We start from the raw sequence: 13728 nt of genomic DNA, 5'->3' as shown, positions 1-13728 counted from the left end.
TTTAAGAATGACCTGTATGAATGTCAAAGTTGGGTGTGTTTATTGCCCAACAATTCATGAATGAAAATTCAGCCACAATGATTCTTAAATTAACTTTGTTTCTATTCAAGATGGCACTGGTTTGAAGGTGTAATGTTGCCAGTGCACGACAAACCAGTTTTTTTTTGGGGGGGGGGGTTCGGTCTAACATGAACAGGTGGCTGGTTACATGGGTAATTGTACAGTCTGGTTATCAATGGCATAGGTTTAAAAAAGACTGGACAGTGGTCTGTAACTAGTCTAGTCCCACCTTTTTGTATTGTGACTTTGTTTTCAAGCCCGACCTGCAAGCAAAGAGGCATTTGGAGACAAAACAAGCCACAATGTGAGAAATGACCAAACGAGCAGCAAGGGCCACCAGAACGTTTCCTTCAGCCATGACCAGCAGAGCTACAACATGAGCAAGGGTCAGGATAATGACTTTCAAGTCCCGGAGAGTGTCCCCCAGAACAACACAATGGCCCACAACCACCAGAGGGAGTCCTTTCAACAAGTCCAGCAAAGTGTCGCCCAGAACAACACAATGAGGGAGTCCTTTCAAGAAGTCCAGCAAAGTGTCGCCCAGAACAATACTATGAACCACAACCCCCAGAGGGAGTCCTTTCAACAAGTCCAGGAGAGTGTCAACCAGACCAACACTATGAGTGAGTCCTTTCAACAAGTCCAGCAGAGTGTCAAACAGAACACTATGAGCCACAACCCCCATACTGAGTCCGTTCAACAAGTCCAGCAGAGCGTCAACCAGAACAACACGATGAGCCACAACCCCCAGAGGGAGTCTGTTCAACAAGTCCAGCAGCGTGTCAACAACACGCTGAGGGAGTCCATTCAACAAGTCCAGCAGAGCGGCAACCAGAACAACACTATGAGCCACAACCCCCAGAGGGAGTCCGTTCAAGTCCAGCAGAGCGTCAACCAGAACAACACTATGAGCCACAACCCTCAGAGGGAGTCCGTTCAACAAGTCCAGCAGAGCGTCAACTACAACAACACGATGAGGGAGTCCTTTCAAGAAATCCAGGAGAGTGTCAACCAGAACAACACGATGAGCCACAACCCCCAGAGGGAGTCCTTTCAACAAATCCAGGAGAGTGTCACCCAGAACAACACAATGGCCCAAAACCTCCAGAGGGAGTCCGTTCAACAAGTCCAGCAGCGTGTCAACCAGAACAACACTATGAGGGAGTCCGTTCAAGTCAACCAGAACAAAACAATGAGCCACAACCCCCAGAGGGAGTCTGTTCAACAAGTCCAGCATAGTGTCAACCAGAACAACACGATGAGCCACAACCCCCAGAGGGAGTCCTTTCAACAAGTCCAGGAGAGTGTCAACCAGAACAACACTATGAGGGAGTCCGTTCAAGTCAACCAGAACAAAACAATGAGCCACAACCCCCAGAGGGAGTCTGTTCAACAAGTCCAGCATAGTGTCAACCAGAACAACACAATGAGCCACAACCCCCAGAGGGAGTCCTTTCAACAAGTCCAGGAGAGTGTCACCCAGAACACAATGGCCCACAACCTCCAGAGGGAGTCCGTTCAACAAGTCCAGCAGCATGTCAACCAGAACAACACTATGAGCCACAACCCCCAAAGGGAGTCTGTTCAACAAGTCCAGAGTGTCAACCAGAACAACACGATGAGCCAGAACCCCCAGAGGGAGTCCGTTCAACAAGTCCAGCAGCGCGTCAACCAGAACAACACGATGAGTGAGTCTGTTCAACAAGTCCAGGAGAGCGTCACCCAGAACAACATGATGAGCCACAACCCCCAGAGGGAGTCCTTTCAACAAATCCAGGAGAGCATCCACCAGAACAACACTATGAGCCACAACCCCCAGAGGGAGTCCTTTCAACAAGTCCAGGAGAGTGTCACCCAGAACAACACAATGGCCCACAACCTCCAGAGGGAGTCTGTTCAACAAGTCCAGCAGAGCGTCAACCAGAACAACACGATGAGTGAGTCTGTTCAAGTCCAGCAGAGCATCAACCAGAACAACACTATGAGCCACAGCCCCCAGAGGGAGTCCGTTCAACAAGTCCACCAGCATGTCAAGAACAACACGATGAGCCACAACCCCCAGAGGGAGTCCTTTCAACAAGTCCAGGAGAGTGTCACCCAGAACAACACAATGGCCCACAACCTCCAGAGGGAGTCTGTTCAACAAGTCCAGCAGAGCATCAACCAGAACAACACTATGAGCCACAGCCCCCAGAGGGAGTCCGTTCAAAAAGTACAGCAGCATGTCAAGAACAACACTATGAGCCACAACCCCCAGAGGGAGTCCTTTCAACAAATCCAGGAGAGCGTCCACCAGAACAACACTATGAGCCACAACCCCCAGAGGGAGTCCTTTCAACAAGTCCAGGAGAGTGTCACCCAGAACAACACAATGGCCCACAACCTCCAGAGGGAGTCCGTTCAACAGGCCCAGCAGCGTCTCAACCAGAACAACACGATGAGTGAGTCTGTTCAAGTCCAGCAGAGCATCAACCAGAACACTGTGAGCCACAACCCCCAGAGGGAGTCCGTTCAACAAGTCCAGCAGAGTGTCAACCAGAACAACACAATGAGTGAGTCTGTTCAAAAGGTCCAGGAGAGCGTCCACCAGAACAACACTATGAGCCACAACCCCCAGAGGGAGTCCGTTCAACAAGTCCAGCAGAGTGTAAACCAGAACAACACGATGAGTGAGTCTTTTCAACAAGTCCAGCAGAGCATCAACCAGAACAAGACTATGAGCTACAACCCCCAGAGGGAGTCCGTTCAAGTCCAGCAGAGTGTCAACCAGAACAACACGATGAGTGAGTCTGTTCAACAAGTCCAGCAGAGCATCAACCAGAACAAGACTATGAGCCACAACCCCCAGAGGGAGTCCGTTCAACAAGTCCAGCAGAGTGTCAACCAGAACAACACGATGAGTGAGTCTGTTCAACAAGTCCAGCAGAGCATCAACCAGAACAAGACTATGAGCCACAACCCCCAGAGGGAGTCCGTTCAACAAGTCCAGCAGAGTGGCAACCAGAACAACACGATGAGTGAGTCTGTTCAACAAGTCCAGCAGAGTGTCAACCAGAACAACACGATGAGTGAGTCTGTTCAACAAGTCCAGCAGAGCATCAACAAGACTATGAGCCACAACCCCCAGAGGGAGTCCGTTCAACATATCCAGGAGAGCATCACCCAAAATACAATGAGCCACAACCCCCAGAGGGAGTCCTTTCAACAAGTCCAGGGGAGCGTCACCCAGAACAACACGATGAGTGAGTCTGTTCAACAAGTCCAGGAGAGCGTCACCCAGAACAAGACGATGAGCCAGAACCCCCAGAGGGAGTCCGTTCAACAAATCCAGGAGAGTGTCCACCAGAACAACACGATGAGCCACAACCCCCAGAGGGAGTCCTTTCAACAAGTCCAGGAGAGCGTCATCCGGAACAACACTATGAGTAAGTCTGTTCAACAAGTCCAGGAGAGCATCACCCAGAACAGCACTATGAGCCAGAACCCCCAGAGGGAGTCTGTTCAACAAATCCAGGAGAGAATCACCCAAAATACAATGAGCCACAACCCCCAGAGGGAGTCCTTTCAACAAGTCCAGCAGCGTGTCAACCAGAACGCAATGAGCCACAACCCTCAGAGGGTGTCCATTCAACAAATCCCGCAGAATGTCAACCAGAATGATAGATTGGGTGATGACTCAACAGATGAGGGGTTGATTGTGAATGTTTGATTTGTATGACATGGAAGCGCTCAGTCTTATGTAACTCTTGTCTGATAGAATTAAAATCTTTCCCTTCACTAAATGTGTTTCTCAAAAACATTCACATTGTGCAAACCAAGGACATGTGCATCAATTTTAGAATACTGGTAGTCTGAAGCTATTTCAGTCAAGAGTAAAACTACCGTTCTGTTCAGTGGTCTTAAAACTTTGCGCAAAGTACCAGCATGAATTACACAGGCTGGTTTTAGGAGGGGTAAGGCTTCATCAAACTCAAGGTCAGATTTTATTTGTGAAGTAGATCTAAGCCACAAATATGAAGTACAGTTTAAACATGAATCAAAACTTAAATTCACTAACTATAGTGGGGGTGGCAACTTCAAATGTGTGCTTTTAAAGGAAAAACAAATACAGGTATCTGGTGAAACAAAAGTTAAACTACCATTGATCAATGGTTCAACTTAAAGAACCACCCCAAAAAATACTTGGCTCTCAAAGCACTAGTCATGGCAAAACTAAATGCAGTAGTATAGTTCAGAAGTCTTCTCAACTACATTGCAATCAATGAAAGCATTTCAAACTGCAAAAAAAAACACAGTTGAAGTTTTCTGTACTTTTAAAATGAAAGTCAGTTTGAGTCCTTGTATTTCAAAGCTAAATTTAATTCACCTGCAGCAAATTGATGCAAACTGAAATTTCCATCTGCTGCTGTGTTCTGTAATGTTCTTGTTTATGGAGCTTGCAAACTTGAATTAAAAAGGACTGTCTGTAAAAAAAAAATAGCCAACAATTTATTTGACCGAGTTGGGATTTTCTTCTGAACCTCCGCGCACAGAATCAGTGCTGTAAATGTAATTTTTTACACAACTGTAAACTAAGATGTGAGGGATTTCAATCTAGCTCATGTCACACGTCGCATGACACTTTGATTTCAATTTTTTTTTTTTTTCTTCCACCCTCTTGGTTTTGTCCCTGGTTAACCTGCCATGAGTTGAATAGCTCAAAAAGTGGAAATGTGCGGTGCCTCACGCAAACTCCATAGCTGGGCCTACGTCATAAATGACATGGCTTCTGATTGGCCGACCATTACATCATATCCTACAGTACTTACACATTAAAAACAACCATACTAAATGAGGAAACGCGTTATTGTAACAGAATATTCAACAAGTATACAACATATATACATTGTAAATATATATGTACTATACAGTATAATGCTATGTAACGCTACTGCTTAAATTCGGCCTACTATTGTACTTTATGGCTGTTAGTTTCAAAATAAAATACGGCATTGACCAACTTCCTTTTCAACTCATATAAAGACTCGCTCATATAACATGTCAGTATTGGAATCCCCTTGTTTAATCTCACTCATTTTAGCATTTCAAGACACAAATATTCTTATTTTAACAAAGATTTAAAAAAGTTTTATTTAAAAAAAAAAAAAAAAAAACCTAACAAACTTGCACATGAAGACAGCATGGACCAGTACAACCAAGAGGCAGACAGCAGCCATTGTTTCAGTAACAGTTGTGAAGAAGACTGACCAGGCGAGCTTTTATCGCAGGTGACCACAGCTGGTGCTAATTGGTTCCAATTAGCTCCAGCACTCTAAATTGAGAGGTACAATTGCATGCATGTTTCATGATGGGATTAAAAAAAAACAAAAAATTAAGTTTCATAAACTAACAAAATACAGAAATTATTTCCACTCATTTTTTTCATTCAATAATGAATAGAAAATGCAGTTTTGGTGTTAACATGAATGTCTGAGGTCCCACTACACAGGCTTTATAATCAGCTAAACGTTTGTTGCAACTACTGTATGTGTAGGACATCCTGCTGGACATCTGAGTAGTTTATATTTTAAAAAAGTACACAGACAGTAATACAATAAAAAAAATATTGTAATGCAATGTGTTTATGAAACTGATTAATTTCATATAACGTTAAATATAGTAAACTCATTGTTTATAGACCTGTTGATATACAGTACATTAGACATGAGTGTAATGATAAATTATGGAAACGTAGCTCACTGTATCCTATTCAATAAATTAATTCAATACATATTTTCATAGTACACATTTTCCATGCCTGATGTGTTCGAGGCTCTCTGACAAAATGTTCTACACTGGTGACACTCCGTCCCATCCACTTTTTCGTGAAAATTGGCCATGAAGATCATGTCCATGCCACCTGAAGCATTTTTTCCACAGTCAGCAGTTTTTCTCTGGGTTTTCCCATTGATTCACCGCTTCTCGTCTCCAAACTGTCAATCTTTTCCCAATCTGAGAAGGTCACGGGCTTCACTCCTTCGGGGATGACAAAACAATGCATTTTGAGCAATTTGTTGACTACTTCAAACAAAATATGCATAGAGAGCTTGCAATGTGCCATTTTATTTTAACACTGACAATCTAGTAATGCAGAAAGTCAGTTTTTACTACTACTACCGTATTTTCACGACCATAAGGCGCACCTAAGTCTTAAATTTTCTCTGGATGGGCGCCTTATAATGCGGCACGCCTTATGTGTGCATCGAGTTCCAACATCTATAAATGTTGTGTGATGAGCACGTCGCTTGACTTTTTTCTTTTTTTTGGGAGAATTTCCTGTCGACACGTTGCTTACACAGAGGAAAAGCGGACGTGGCTGAGGACAGGGGAGGGTGCGTGAAGTAGGATGCTAAAGCCACGCCCCCGCGCCAGGGTGTTTTTCTTTTCTTTTTTTTTCTTTTTTAACCGCTTGACTGGGAGCATTTCCGGGGTGTGCACTCTGCAAAACAACATCGGTTTGGCTAAGGACCCCCGAAAATGTTACCTACGAAGAGACACTCTTATGAAGCACAGTTTAAACTGCAAGCTACCAGTTACGCCGAGGAACATGGGAATCGAGCAGGCGCGAGATAATTCAAGATGAACGAATCCATGGCTCGCAAGTGGAGGAAGCAGGAAAATGAGCTTCGCCAAGTCAAGAAGACGAAGTTGAGTAAAAAAAAGAAAAACAAAACGCGGAAACAAGGCGAGGTGGCCTGAGTTGGAAGACCAGCTCGAGCAATGGATTAATGAGCAAAGAAAAGCCGGGAGAAGCGTCTCAAGTCACCATTCGACTGAGTGCAGTAACTCGGGGCTTGCCATCATTCCGCGAGGCTTGACGAACCGCTGGACATCCGTGTAAACAGGGCATTCAAAGTGAAGTTGCGAGCGGCGTCGGATCCATGGATGACAGATGGCGAACACAGCTTTACTAAGACTAAGAGGCAGCGCCGGGCGAGTTCCGCCACCATTTGTGAATGGATTGTGGATGCTTGTTCGAACTTTCGCACAGCAACGAGTGACTCGAACCTGGCGTTTGATTGAGAACTTGCTCAGCTGTTCATTTCGGATACAGAAGATGAGGACTTTGATGGATTTGTGGATGAGGATTGATCAAAAAATAACGTGAGCACATTGTTAAATACTTCAATAAAGTACAACCGAACTCAGTTTTGCTCCCGCTGCCTTTTTTCGCTCTTTTAGCGTGCATACCGTATGTTTTAAGCTAGCGTATGTATTACCATGACTGCGGCCAATAATACGGTGCGCCATATGTATGTGTTAAATACAGAACTAGACCCCGTAACTGAGACTGCGCCTTTTAACACGGTAACTACTGTAAGCGTTTTTCTCATGTATTACAGCTTAAAATTAACAAAGCATATTGACCAGAATTATACCTCTCTTTTCGAGAAGAGTTCTAATACTTAGTGACCCAGATTTAGCAACAGACATGTCCAAGTTCCCTGCATCAATGTCTTCCATTAAGGATCTTGCAGTGTCAAAACTATTATTCATAGTGGTGGCGATCACGCCAGTTGGGCCCGTCTTAAGCCAGCCGCTACAGTACAGACCTAAAAGGAAAGAACGGTGTTGATGTTAATTTATACCTGGTTTTTCATTGATTGGTGTGTTGTTGTTTTTTTTGTAAGTACCTGGAGATTGTTGAACGCGGCCCATTTGGTTCGGGACTATCGCTTTGCCAGAGTCAAAGGGCACTGATGGGTCAATGAGAAGACTCTTGTAGCCAATGCTGCTAATGACAAGGCCACAGGTCACATCCTCTACCTCGCCAGTGAGCACCGCACGAGCAGCCTCACCTGAACCCTGGTTACATGCAGGCAGACAAGTAAAATACAAATTGTTAATTCAGCAATTAAGATGCGGAAATCTACCTCCAATTTGTTGACTGCAAGTCGGATGGCAGCTGTCCTGGTGCCATCAGGACTGGGAAGGACGAGAACAGGGCTCCGGAAGAATCGAAGACCCCAACTGCGCAAGCATTTGCTTCTTCTTTCCTGTTCCTCCTCCGCTGGAAGCTCGACAGCTGCCTTTAACATCAACTCTGTGAGACGTTTTCTTGGTCTTGGTAAATCTAAAACAGCAAAGGCACATTTTAGTTTTTTGGGCTAATATAATTTTGTTTATGTGGGGGATACGTTCCCAAACTACCCATCTTCTTCTTCTTTCTTTTCCTTTAGGCTTGTCCCTTTAGGGGTCGCCACAGCGCGTCATCCTTTTCCATGAAAGCTTATCTTCTGCATCCTCCTCTCGAACACCACCTGCCCTCATGTCTTCCCTCACGACATCCATCAACCTTCTCTTTGGTCTTCCTCTAGCTCTCTTGCCTGGCAGCTCCATCCTCATCATCCTTCTACCAATATACTCACTATTTCTCCTCTGCACGTGTACAAACCATCGCAATCTGCTCTCTCTAGCTTTGTCTCCAAAACATCGAACCTTGGCTGTCCCTCTGAAATGAGCTCATTTCTAATTTTATCCAACCTGGTCACTCCGAGAGCAAACCTCAACATCTTCATTTCCGCCACCTCCAGCTCTGCTTCCTGTTGTCTCTTCAGTGCCACTGTCTCTAATCCGTACATCATGGCTGGCCACAGCACTGTTTTATAAACTTTGCCCTTCATCCTAGCAAAGACTCGTCTGTCACATAACACACCTGACACCTTCCTCCACCCGTTCCAACCTGCTTGGACTCGTTTCTTCACTTCCTGACCACGCTCAACATTGCTCTGGACAGAGCCTGTCTCACCTCTTCCTGAAAAGCTGCACAACACTCGTCCTGTCTCATCTGCCACCACATGGTTCTCTGCTCTGCCTTTGTCTTCCAAATCTTCCAGTCCAACCCCGAGAGTCATCTTGCACACCACCATCCTATGCCATCTAGCCACACTCTCCCCTACCACAACCTTACAGTCGGTAACCTCCTTCAGATTACATCGTCTGCACAAGATGTAATCCACCTGCATGCTTTTACCTCCGCTCTTGTAGGTCACCCTATGTTCCTGCCTCTTCTGGAAAAAGGTGTTCACTACAGCCATTTTTATCCTTTTTGCAAAGTCTACCACCATCTGTCCCTCCAAGTTCCTTTCCTGGATGCCGTACTTACCCATCGCTTCTTCATCACCCTAACAAAATGTAGTTTTTTTTTAATAAACCTTCAAACAAGTATTTAAACTACAAACTGTGAAAATTTATGAAAAAGAAATATATTAGTAGGTTAAATTAAATTGTGCACATTGCTTTTGGACTGCCCCTTATATTTATGCAATGTATTCACTCGGGTGAGAAAGGGAAGCGTGTGAATTACACCAACGTATTTCAAAACAGACTGGTCATAGTACATTTCCTGTAGTGGTGTGCAAGTTAAGTAGCACCCTACCTTTATGTACAAATGTTCACCCCTGAACTATACACCGTATCAATCAGCCCTGTTTTTATTTCTCTGGCAAGGACATGCCCTGCGGTCAGTGGAACGAGGACAGATAACTGTGGGGAACAACGTCTCTTTCTTACATAAGAAAACGTTTGAAAAGGAGAATACAAGAATGACTGACTTTATAGTTGAAAGGTGGAGAGGAAAGTATTTAAACTGCCTGTAAACCACAGCCTATGTTCGATGCTGTTCCTGCTATACACATAGTCATCATAAGCAGTTCTACACCCAGTAGAAAAAAAAAACACTGTTAAATTAATATTGCACTACCATTGTCAGTCACATCTAACTATTAAGTTTGTAAGGGCAGGGGTTTTTTTTAATATGCAAATTTACCTGACGAAAGGGATGAGTGAGTGTAAAATAAAAACGTAACAAGTGATTACTTGATAATATTTAGATGATTTCTCACCTGGAAGAACCTCAGGGACACCCTCAAAATCACCTGGCACCATCTCAGGTCTGGTGCCTGGTAGCGTCACCATTTCTCGAAGCTCCTGCATTTATAATAATACCATAAGGCAGAATGAATGTTAGCCTGGTGTCTTCCATTTCTTTTTCTACTACTATTTTTTTGTCTTATTTGTATTTTCTGGCAGTCTTGATGACCTGTAGCACCATGTTGCCTGTTACAGGTCAGTGGTGGTGCTGCGACAGATATCTGGTATTGAAGGAGGAGACTTGCTATTGTAAGGTGTGGTGTGCTGGGTTTTTCATCTCCAGTAAACCACATACAAATAACACTACAATTAAAAACATTACATAACATACATTAAATACAACTGGGAATTTGTCAATGCGGTGATGGGGTATTTGTTTTGCAATGTGTCCCTGCACACACTGAGCACTAATTTGACACGTGCCGATTTTTTCCTTGTCAATGTGATGGGTCCCTCAAATTTTAAAAATCAGTTAAGATATATATATATAAAACAAAAAAACAGTGTGTATTTAACAGCTTTATCGTTAAGGATGAAACCACAATTAGATGAATCTTACACAGCTTCCTTTTTCATATTGTTACTTGTTAGATAAATGTAAAAAGACATGAATCTCTGTTAATTGTAAAATGTTGAACAATAAAACACTTGACCTTCAAAAAAAAATTTTGCTATCATATGGTGACGGAGCAGTAAATGTTTTGTTCATCTCCTGACAAACCTTGTTGAGGTGGTTCAGCCAACGAAAAAGAAAAGCACATGCATAGTTTGAATTCAAATGAGTTCAAACTCCTGACATTTAGTGTGACTTCAGTACCACCAGAACATTTTGAAGTGTATAGCGTTTGACTTTAGAGATTCCACTGTACTACTTACAGAAGCATCAATTGCACACCGACAATAACACTGTGTAAATGTTACATTCGTCTCAATTGTTACCTTACTTACATTATACACATGTAGTGACTTGATTTGTATTATCTTCCAAAAGTCAACATCAGTTGTTGTACTATAGTTATTTGAAAACTGACACACCTTGATTGTGTGCGCAACCTGCATGGGTCCTCTCCTGCCGACAATGAGCACCCTGCGGACTTGGCTCTCCATCAGAGCTTCAAGGGCAGGCTGAGTGATGTCGGTGTTCTGCAGATAACCACAACCAATATTATTTTATGTAGACGGATAGATGAATGCATTCCCTCTGCCACAGACAACACTCATATCCAGTCCATTCACTCAACTGAGAAAGGGCAGCCCCCAAATTTATGTCAACTGTCTTGTTATATTACAATCCCTAAACCACTGATAAATTATAACCCTTAATCTAGATAGACGGGAACCATCATTGGTAATTTAATTGGGTGTTCACCATGGGGCAGCAAAATATGTTGGAAGAATTTAGATCAAATGAGTTCCTTCACATCTGCAAATACCGTCAACACCAGCACAGCCTTAGCCATCCACTTACCTTTAAAATGTCAGTAGGTGACAGTAATATTCTTGCGACGTCCAAAGCCACATTGCCCTGTCCCAGAATGACTGCTGTTTCACAACTCAGATTGGGGCTCAGCTGAATGAGAAAAGATAATGGTTTACAATCTGATATCTGAGGATAAAGAAGAAAAAGGAGAAGAAAGATTCCCCATGAAGAGACGTACCTCTCGGCAGCTTGGCAGTCCATTGTACCAGCCTACGAAGTCTTTGGCGGAGTAAACACCGGCCAAGTCTTCTCCGGGTATCCCCATCCTCCTGTTTCCCTCTGCCCCATAACTCTATGATAACATATACAACAATATATAAGAAAAAAAAAAACACACTTCCTCCAAGCTAGTTTTGAACGAAAGCTTCTTACGAGTATTACTGCATGGTACGCTTGCTGCAGCTCTTGAACGCTCACATCCTTGCCAACGTTCACGTTTCCGTAGAAACTACAGCGTGCATGTTTGGCAGTCTGCGTGAACGTGTTGATGACGTTCTGAGGAGATTACAGACAAGAAAGAGACAAAAAAAACTGGTAAATTAGTGTTGTTTTTCTTAATCATAAATCAGTTTCATTTTTTGCAACAGTGAATTCAAATGTTAACCCCACTTTAGTAGTTTTAAATGACTACTAACAAAAAAATACTCTAAGTGTTCATCAAAAACAAGACAGGTTTTATTACTAAAAAGTATTTTCAATAATATTGTAAGGAATTTGAACATTAGCAATGCACTTCTATATAGGAAAATATGTTTTCTTAAATAACAATTCAATTGAAACGTATTGCACATAAGTTAAATACAAATTGGTCCCAGATACATGTTTAAATCCAAACACATTTTTAAAAGTAAGATGCACTGTATTGAACTTAAAAGTTAAATACAACTGGGAATTTGTCAATGTGGTGGTAGGGTATTTGTGTTTGGCAATGTGTCCCTGCATTACAGCATAGTGTTTTAGGTGCTGCCTCCACGAGTAAAAATGCTTTTATAGTCTCCAAAGCCTGCAAAGCCCCTCTAGTCGGTCGTCATGGTGACGAAAGCCGGACTTGCCATCGGCCCAGCAATATATTGGGCAGGATGACGGCTGGCTCACTCGCATGAGACAGGGCCACCCCCTAAAAATTGGCTAATTTTAGCAAGACAAAAAATGGGCTGTGTAAAGTGTTCTATAAGTCTTGACCCTTGAGACATGTCACAGACACCTGGACCATTAATCTGGTCTGTATCATTTCCTTTAAGGTTCACCTTCACTTCAGGATGATCCGGGGCGACCCCGAACCTGACGAGGCCAAAAGGGACGGGTAGTCGCTCGTAAATATCCACCTCAACATCTTGACGAGCCTGGGAAAATAAGCAACGATTTAACCATACAGTGCCTTCAAAAAGTATATTTCCCTTACCGGATTTCTGATGTTAACTATGTCCGAGTTTAACTTAACATGGTAGAGAAGGCCCAAAAAAATAAAAAATAAATAAATACATCCTCATTCGAGCTTTTTACCCAGTTTTATTAATTGAGCTGCCTTTGTCAATTGACAGGAGTGGTTTGTTTACTATGAAATGGCTTGAGCTTTTACCACCCGGAAGTACCTGTGACGCCATGGTGAAAAAGTGTGTATACTGTATTTACCTTGATCAAGTGCTGTGCTGTGTAGAAACCTCCTGGTCCACTGCCAACAACGCACACCTTCGGTTTACATGAGGAAAACGCTGCCTCTCCTGGAGGCAATACAAAAAATAAATAATAATTTTAAAAAGCCCAAATTGTCAAGCTTGATCATTTCCGGAAAAAACGCTAAGAAATTGACAGCAACCAAGCTCGAAAGCTAATAACTGCAGTCGTTTTAGACGCTTGCTTTTTACACAGCCAAAGCTTACTTGAAATGCTAAAAAAAAAAAAAAAGTTTAACAATAACGTATAATAAAGTTGACTCACCGCGTCGACTTATCCATCTACTCCTTCTCCACGTCCTCAATGTGACACCGGCAAACAGCCTTGTCAAAGCACCCATTTTGTATTTTTTATTTGTTTTTTTTTGCTTGCAATAAACAGTGTTGGTTTTAAACAAAAGTGTTTCTGTTTGGTAGGCAGCTCAACATCGCATCCTCCTCTACACCGGACTGACGACAGGGCCCGATAGCAAAAGCCAAGGTAAGCTTTTTTTCCTCTCTCTCTTGGTCCCTTTGCTCCACTAGACTTGGTTACTGATGTTAGATGCGACACGGCGCCACCACTTATTAACTTCGTCACATTGTGAAAACATCTAGTTATCT

At 43.1% G+C, this 13728-nt stretch overlaps 2 protein-coding genes across 2 annotated transcripts; one reads left to right on the top strand and one right to left on the bottom strand.

The window, feature by feature from the left end:
* The first annotated feature begins 1216 nt into the window (after positions 1-1216).
* LOC133395275 (protein kinase 4-like) lies at positions 1217-3769 on the top strand. Its single transcript, XM_061664033.1, has one exon. It carries the CDS (start codon positions 1217-1219, stop codon positions 3767-3769), a length of 2553 nt encoding a protein of 850 aa, XP_061520017.1.
* A 1403-nt stretch (positions 3770-5172) lies between these two features.
* Positions 5173-13475, bottom strand: fdxr (ferredoxin reductase). The gene is made up of 12 exons (XM_061705956.1): positions 13391-13475; positions 13085-13173; positions 12700-12795; positions 11825-11947; positions 11631-11744; positions 11441-11542; positions 11008-11115; positions 9945-10029; positions 7974-8173; positions 7734-7905; positions 7479-7652; positions 5173-6075 (listed from the first exon to the last, which is right to left on the bottom strand). Exons 1-12 carry the CDS (start codon positions 13464-13466, stop codon positions 5945-5947), a joined length of 1470 nt encoding a protein of 489 aa, XP_061561940.1. The 5' UTR covers positions 13467-13475; the 3' UTR covers positions 5173-5944.
* Positions 13476-13728: the final 253 nt, after the last annotated feature.

This window comes from Phycodurus eques, chromosome 19 (assembly GCF_024500275.1).
Source record: "Phycodurus eques isolate BA_2022a chromosome 19, UOR_Pequ_1.1, whole genome shotgun sequence".
NCBI classification, from domain to species: Eukaryota; Metazoa; Chordata; class Actinopteri; order Syngnathiformes; family Syngnathidae; genus Phycodurus; species Phycodurus eques.
Note: the sequence above shows the minus strand (reverse complement) of the source record. Positions and strands in the feature narration are given on the sequence as shown.